This window comes from Triticum dicoccoides, chromosome 2A (assembly GCF_002162155.2).
Source record: "Triticum dicoccoides isolate Atlit2015 ecotype Zavitan chromosome 2A, WEW_v2.0, whole genome shotgun sequence".
In the NCBI taxonomy this organism is placed as follows: domain Eukaryota; kingdom Viridiplantae; phylum Streptophyta; class Magnoliopsida; order Poales; family Poaceae; genus Triticum; species Triticum dicoccoides.
Genome location: NC_041382.1, coordinates 763,494,773 through 763,502,701, shown reverse-complemented (window position 1 = coordinate 763,502,701; position 7,929 = coordinate 763,494,773). Strand labels below are relative to the sequence as shown.

General features: G+C 44.8%; 1 protein-coding gene across 3 annotated transcripts; it reads left to right on the top strand.

The window, feature by feature from the left end:
- The first annotated feature begins 3,216 nt into the window (after window positions 1–3,216).
- Window positions 3,217–7,725, top strand: LOC119357084 (anamorsin homolog). Of its 3 annotated transcripts, XM_037624070.1 has the most exons (8): window positions 3,217–3,344; window positions 3,456–3,615; window positions 6,287–6,447; window positions 6,535–6,630; window positions 6,707–6,866; window positions 6,958–7,094; window positions 7,211–7,285; window positions 7,379–7,725. In XM_037624070.1, exons 2-8 carry the CDS (start codon window positions 3,480–3,482, stop codon window positions 7,415–7,417), a joined length of 804 nt encoding a protein of 267 aa, XP_037479967.1. In that variant the 5' UTR covers window positions 3,217–3,344; window positions 3,456–3,479; the 3' UTR covers window positions 7,418–7,725. The 3 variants fall into 3 exon arrangements, with proteins under 3 accessions (XP_037479967.1, XP_037479968.1, XP_037479966.1); XM_037624071.1 differs by having other exon boundaries at window positions 3,272–3,615; window positions 6,961–7,094; XM_037624069.1 differs by having other exon boundaries at window positions 3,284–3,615.
- Window positions 7,726–7,929: the final 204 nt, after the last annotated feature.

Below are 7,929 nucleotides of genomic sequence, written 5' to 3'. Positions count from 1 at the left end.
TTTGTCCGAAATGACCCTGGGTCACTAAGGAAATGACACGTGTTCCAACGGTCAGATTTCAAACTCACGCGGCAGCTTTACTTGGGCTACAAGCAAAGCTGACTTGTCCGACTCTGGACAAGTTTCGCTCTCATAGTCTTCACTCGAAGACATAGGTTTTGGTTAAGCATCACTTCAGTCATTCTGACTGGTTCACTTGGACCCCACTTAACAGTACGGTGGTTCCTATGACTCAACAAAGAAGAAAAAGAACTACGAAAGATCTAAGTCTTCGAGCTCCATAGGCTTCATGCGATGTCTTCTCTTGTCATAGTCTTCAATGTGAATATCTTCATATACCACCTTTGACATCAATGTCTTCATACATTTTTAGGGGTCATCTCTGGTAGGAAAACTGAATCAATGAGGGACTTCTACCTGTGTTATCCTGCAATTCTCACAAACACATTAGTCCCTCAACTAGGTTTGTCGTCAATACTCCAAAACCAACTAGGGGTGGCACTAGATGCACTTACAAATGGGATACCACGTGATTCACTTGATGTATGTTTTGGTGATCAACTTGCAGGTTCCACCCATGAACCTATGCATAGGGATTGGCACACATTTTCGTCGTGATTCTCCGGTAGAACTTTGGGGCACTCTTTGAGGTCCTTTGTGTTGGTTGAATAGATGAATCTGAGATTGTGTGATGCATATCGTATAATCATACCCACGGATACTTGAGGTGACATTGGAGTATCTAGGTGACATTAGAGTTTTGGTTGATTTGTGTCTTAAGGTGTTATTCTAGTACGAACTCTAGGGCTGTTTGTGACACTTATAGGAATAGCTCAATGGATTGATTGGAAAGAATAACTTTGAGGTGGTTTCGTACCCTATCATAATCTCTTCGTCCGTTCTCCGCTATTAGTGACTTTGGAGTGACTCTTTGTTGCATGTTGAGGGATAGTTTTATGATCCAATTATGTTAGTATTGTTGAGATGACTTACACTAGTGAAAGTATGAACCCTAGGCCTTGTTTCAACGCATTGCAATACCGTTTACGCTCACTTTTGTCACTTGCTACCTTGCTGTTTTTATATTTTCAGATTACAAATACCTTTATCTACCATCCATATTGCACTTGTATCACCATCTCTTCGCCGAACTAGTGCACCTATATAATTTACCATTGTATTAGGTGTGTTGGGGACACAAGAGACTCTTTGTTATTTGGTTGCAGGGTTGCTTGAGAGAGACCATCTTCATCCTACGCCTCCTACGGATTGATAAACCTTAGGTCATCCACTTGAGGGAAATTTGCTACTGTCCTTCAAACCTCTGCACTTGGAGGCCCAACAACGTCTACAAGAAGAAGATTATATAGTAGACATCAGCTCTGTACATATGAAACACATCAAGGGATGGGGTAATATGTAATCTGTTTTGTTCTGATTCTCAGCCTGTTCTAATATTAACACAATGCTTGATAGTTGCTAAACAGATTTAACAGGTGTTGCGGCTTACAGAACATACCTGTGCGGTGGGAGGGTTGAATCTCCCCGTGGCCACCAACACCACACCACCTCGCCTTCCCCCGTCTGTCTCTGCGGTCATTCAGTTGAATAAGGGAACGGATGGTGGTGGATTAGGATGACCGTGAATAACACAAGTGAAGAAATCCAAGATGAGGTTCTTTTCTTTCTTTTTGCTTACAAGTATTTTTCGTTCTGTATCATTATACTTATTATGTCATGTCACTATTTCAAAACTAACTCTGCTACTACTTTATAGGACCATATGACATATTTAGAACAAAACTAGCTGTCATTTTAGTGGACTAGGAATAAAATGATGATAATATTAGAAATCAAGACTTGAAAGATGACAGAAACAACACCGACCCTGGATTGTATGATTCTTGATAGACCCCCGAACACATCACCAGAAGTTGAGCTCATCTCACAATCATTTATCCTTTCACCGACTGTCAATCCAACAAACGATGACTTAATAGATGAACTTTATTTGTCCATCGGTATGATTGATGATGTCCCTTTACTAGAGTAAGACATATTTTTCATATTTTAATAAAGTGTGAAGGAAATGAAGTCGAGGAGGAAGTTCTTGATATATATTTTAAAGCATGAAGGGAATGAAGCTCAAACCAATAACCCATCCATCTAATGAAACACCATAGATCGTATCAATAAATGGACCTTCAAGAGATAATGGTATTTAGTTGTGGTTTTTAAAACAATTATGTAATAATAGAATTATGTGATCATCAATGTTATGTGAAGACATGTATCCAGTATCCACCCAGCACCGACTACCCTTGCTGCTGCAACTCATCCATTGCAAGCTCTGTACGTATGAAACACGTCAAGGGATGGGGTAATATGTAATTTATTTTGTCCCGGCGACCGGGCGTGCCTGCCTTCAGGAGATCGCCCGCCGTTGTGCCAGGATTCTGCGCGAGCTCCTCGCTGACCGCATGTACGCCGTGGACTCCTCCCTCTAGGACACATGGTTTCAGGACGAGCACGACATGTGGCGGTAAACCTTTTTTGCCGGCCGTGGTCGTAGCCCGCCCCGTGTGTCCCAGAGTGCGGCCCGTGCATGCGCCTCGTGTGCGCGCACCGAGTTCGTCAAGAGTGCTCGTCCTGACGCCGACGCCGTCTCCCTCCCCGCCGCCACCCCCGCAGCCTCCCGCCTTGGCGGCCGAGGAGGAGCGGCTCCTGCAATCTGGCATGAAGGACTCCGAGCGGGAGTACAGGCGCAATAGGAGGAGGAGTGGGAGGGCCTGCAGGAGATGCTCGAGCTATTGGCCCCCGGAGACGTGCACCGTGTACGTGCCATAGCTGCACGTCAAGCAGGAGGTGAAGGAGGACTGGAGGAGCCCACGGAGGAGCGTGCATGGGCGCCGTGGTCATCAGCAGCAGCCCCGCCGCCTGCACAGCCTCCCCCACATCGACCTGACGAGCGACGACGAGAATGGTGACGCGTGAAGACGGCGGGTGTGACGGCTTGGGCTTGTGCGGCGCGCGGGGCAGGAGCTCCCGAGCGTAAGCGCTGGCGTTTGAGCTCGCGCGAGTTAGCTAGGGCCAAACAAACTAGGCCACCCGGCCCGGACGGTCGAGACAAGCCCGTGTGCCGCCGCCCTGCACCGTTCCCACCCTCCTCCTCTCGTTGCCGCACCACCACGCTCACGCCACGCCACGCCACGGAAAGGGAAGCACGCAACCAAAACCCGAATTCCCATTCCCCTTCCCCTTCCCCTCTCGCGCGCCCGCCCACGGGATTTCCTCCGCCGCCGCGCTCCCTCCCTCCCTCCCTCCATCGTCAGATCTATCCATCCGTAAGCACCCCACCTGTTTTCCACTCGATCCGCGCGACCCTCCCGCCGCCGTCGCCGGCCCGCCCTTCATCTGACTCCCCCCCTCCCCTCTCCGCCTCCTCGCCGCTGCAGGTGATTCCGTCGGGGGCGGGCCACATGGCGTCCACGGCTGCGGCGGCGCTCGCGGTGACGGACGAGATGGCCCTGCCGCTCCGCGCGGTGGGGGACCTGGCGGCGGCCGCCGGGGTCTCGCGGGAGGAGGTCGTCGTCATCACGCAGTGCGCCTCGCTCGGTCGGTAACGCCTCCTCCATCTCGCCCCCTTCCGCCTGTTACCGATTTCGCTCAAGCGTCGCCCCGCCCATGCTAGGGTTAGGACCCGCTGCATCTTTATTACAGTAGTAGAATATATAAAATCCGAGGGTACGCTCTTTCTCGAGCGGTGGCTTATATAATCAAATTTGGGATTGCCCCTTGCTCATCACCATATATTGCCTTCTTGCTCGTTCATACTTAGGCTTGATGCATTTAAACTTATTCAACGTATGATAATCTTTGCTAACTTGAAAGTGCCACTGTGCACATGTGAACAATACACATATAACACATACATACTTACCGCTCCCTCCGTTCACAAATATAGGATATTCCGACTTTTAACTAAATCAGATGTATATTGACTCATTTCTGTCCGCTCGCATCCGTCCAGATAAAAATATACAGTATCTCACATAGTAGAACATCTCTGGCTGTTAGCCTACCACTCATGGGCTGCTATATGAATTATCTATTACACGGTATGTTATGTGTCCCAGCGTCTTTCTTATGGACAAACAATCCAATTGCTGTGTACTTCACAAATCTGGGAGTAAACATTTTACTATTTTTGCTCTTGACGACTTTTACTTGGACTTTCAGTTTCAATATGTCACATCCTTGTATAAAACTTCACTCTGTCATGTACCTGTTCACAAAACTTTGTTGTAAACATGGGTCAGGTGGGATCTGAAGCTATGTGTATGCCTATAATAGGCTTAGGACCTTCTGCACGTTTAGAATAAGTACATCTGAGATGATAATTTTTCCCAAGGGCTAGGTTAGAATCAGATTCACAGTTGCCTATTGCTTATCAGCATACTACCCGTGTGCTGGTTCTAACTTGGTCGTGTCGCGACTTCGCTGCAGTTCAGTCTGCAGTTCAGTTTTGATCAATCTATGTGCACTCATGATATGCTTGATTCGAGTTCACCTTTGCTGTTGTTGTAGTTTCTGATTCGAAGCTTATGCCTAGCATGCTAATTGCCTAGTTCTCAAATGTCCTCAATACTTATCCATCTGTTAAATATAAGATAAGAGTAGGCATAAAGCACATACGACCAATTGAGAAAGGGAAAACATAATAGGTATCCTCGCTTTAATAGCGAGGAAAAGGAGAGAAAATCATTTTCCCATCAGGCCATCACTCATGCACTTCAATGTAGTGCTAGTACAAACTATGTAATTTAGCTAATGTCTGTTGTGTGGACACATGTTTTATTGTTGTGTCATAAAAGGCTGGGAGGAGTAAACACGTAATCGTGCTCACTTATTATTCTGCTATGCTTCAGATTATACAATCAGAGCGAATAGTATTTCATACCTAGACTTGATAGGTTTAAACTTATTCTACATACGACAATCTTTGCTAACTTGAGTGTTACTCTACACATGTAAAGAATATTATAAAAGACCGAGTTGGTGATGATGGTGTGCCTGCCATCGTGTAATATAGACCGTCCGATCTATATCTGACGGATAGAAAGCAAACTATGACAATTTTGCAAAAAAATACCCGCACCTCTCTCCACACTTGCAGATAAGGACTTCTCTCGTTCATCCTGTTCTCTCACAAGATAAACTACTCATACAAATGTATCTTGATGTTCCGTGCAACGCACTGGCATCTTGCTAGTAAAGAATACAAAGAAAGCACCGTACTTGCTGGTTAAAAACGCGGGAAAAAGCGACGCCTATATTCTTGTTTTGGCTGGGAGAAAAATATACTAGTATATCTCACAGAATAGAGCTTTTGGCTATTAGGCTACCACTCATGGTCGGCTATATGAATTGCCATTACACTATGTTATTTGTCCCGACGTCTTTCTTATGGACAGGCAATCTAATTGTTGTGTAGTTCTAGTTCACAAATCTGGGATTTGACATGCGTTGTTTTTGCTCTTGACGACTCTTACGTAGACTTCAGTTTCAATATGACACATCCTTGTATATAAAACTGAAGTCTGTCATGTTACTGTTTGTAGAATTTTGTTGTAAACATGGGTCTCAGGTGGGACCCATAGCCACGTGCATGCCTATGCTCTGCATGTTCAGAATAAATAACATACGAGGGACAATATTTCTCAAGGGAATGGGGATAGGCTAGAATCAGATTTGATGTTGCCCCTTTCTTATCAGCACACTGCCTGTGTGCTGGTCCTAATTTAGTCTTGTGTTCCAACTTCGCGGCAGTTCAATTTTGAGCAATCTATGTGCGCTCCTGATATGCTGGATTGGAGTTTACCTTTGCTGCTGCTGTAGTTTCCGACTTGAAGCTCCTCATGCTAATTGCCCAGTTCTTTCAAATATAAGAATACACGCAAAACACATACTACCAATTGCGAAAGGGAAAACGAAAAATAGGTTGGTATTCTCTCTTTAATCGCGAAAGAAATTGAGAGAAAATATGTTCCCTACGAGGCTATCCATTCATGGACTTTAATGTAGTGCTAATTCACACTATGTAGTTAAGCCAGAATCTATAGTGTCAACAGACCATCCATTGTGTCTCAGAAGCTGGGGAAGTAAACACTTAGTTTAGTTAGTTGCATCTGGTTCTTATTATACTATGCTTCAGTATGCCATATCCTTGTATAAAATTCAGTTTGTCATAAATCTGATATATTCATTTGTTGTCAACATGGGTCAGGTGGGAAGTTGCCTTTTGATGATGCATTGGTGGGTGCTGTTCTATCTGTCATAAAAAATGTGGAGAGCTTTGGGGATAAGTTGGTTGCTGAAATTAGCCGAGTGCTGAAAGCTGGTGGAATTGTGCTGGTACAGAGCTTCACACCCTCTGCTGATCAGAAGGTAAATTGTGTGTCTGTTTTTGCTCACATCCACTGTATTGTAATGTTAATTTAGCACAGCCTGATTCTCTATTTTCCTCTGCATTAGCCAAACAATTATATCGAGCGCCAGCTACTCATGGGAGGTTTTGTTGAAGTGCAAGCTTCTGCCACAAGCTCGCAGGATAGTGTGCAATCTGTTACTGTGAGTATGGCACATTGTGTTAAGGCTACTGTACATGCTATTCTCTATGATGAGTGCTAACTCGAATCATTTGCAGATCAAGGCAAAGAAGCCCTCGTGGAGTATGGGTTCTTCCTTCCCCCTGAAGAAAGCAGTAAAGGCTCTTCCAAAGATTGAAATTGACGACGATGATGAACTGATTGACGAAGACAGCCTCTTGACTGAGGAGGACTTGAAGAAGCCACAGCTTCCAGTTGGTAAAGCCAACAAATCCTCAGATCTTGTTTAAATATTGTGAAGATGTTCTATTAGGTTTAGATGCTGAAAGTTTTGCTGTTGCTTCATCAGTAGGAGATTGTGAGGTGGGAGCTACAAAGAAGGCATGCAAGAACTGCAGTTGTGGCAGGGCCGAGGCTGAGCAGAAGGTGGAGAAGCTGGGGCTCACTGCAGAACAGATTGATAACCCTGTCTCAGCTTGTGGCAGTGTAAGTACAATAGCTTCTTTGTAGATATACAATGCCACTTGTGATCTCCACTAGTCGTTGCATGCATGTGGTCAAGTGAATATCTCACATTATTCTCTGTGAACCTGCAATTTCAGTGTGGGTTGGGCGACGCCTTCCGATGCAGCACCTGCCCATACAGAGGCCTGGCGCCGTTCAAGTTGGGCGAGAAGGTAATCAATCACTCTCTTCCACTCTAGCTAGACTCACAAAATTGATCTTGTTTCGATGCGATATGCTTGCTGACTCCTCCGTTTCCTCTCCAGGTTACCTTGTCTGACAACTTCCTCTCGGCCGACATATGATGACGGACAGCAGCTGCGGATATGAAATGTGCCTTGTTGGATTTGTTGGTTCGTTAGGAAGATATATCTGCGTACGTTTTTTTCGTGGTGATGGTGGTTACAGCAAAAGAAGAGTGCGTTTGGAGTAGCAGCTCGTGTTAGCATGTCGTGCGTGTCCTTGCTCTCCCACCTAGGCTGAAGCGAGAATTGGATCGTGTATTCGGCAAGAAGATTACATGCATGTAATTTGACGAAGAAACATATGATGGAAAGACTTTGGTCTGCTACATGTTCTTGTTTTGCTCCCAAATAATCTACCTGACTATATATATTGGTATGTGGTTTATATTGGAATCTTTAAAAGGACTTATATTTAGGGATGGAGAGAGTAGTAATTAAATAAAAGGTTAACAAATTCTAATTATTTTAAATAAACTTAACCTTCCAATGTACTTGTAAAAAAATTCACAAAAAGGAAAAAAAATCTTGTTGACTTCTTTTCAGAAAAGACAAAGAAAGGTCAAAATATTGTG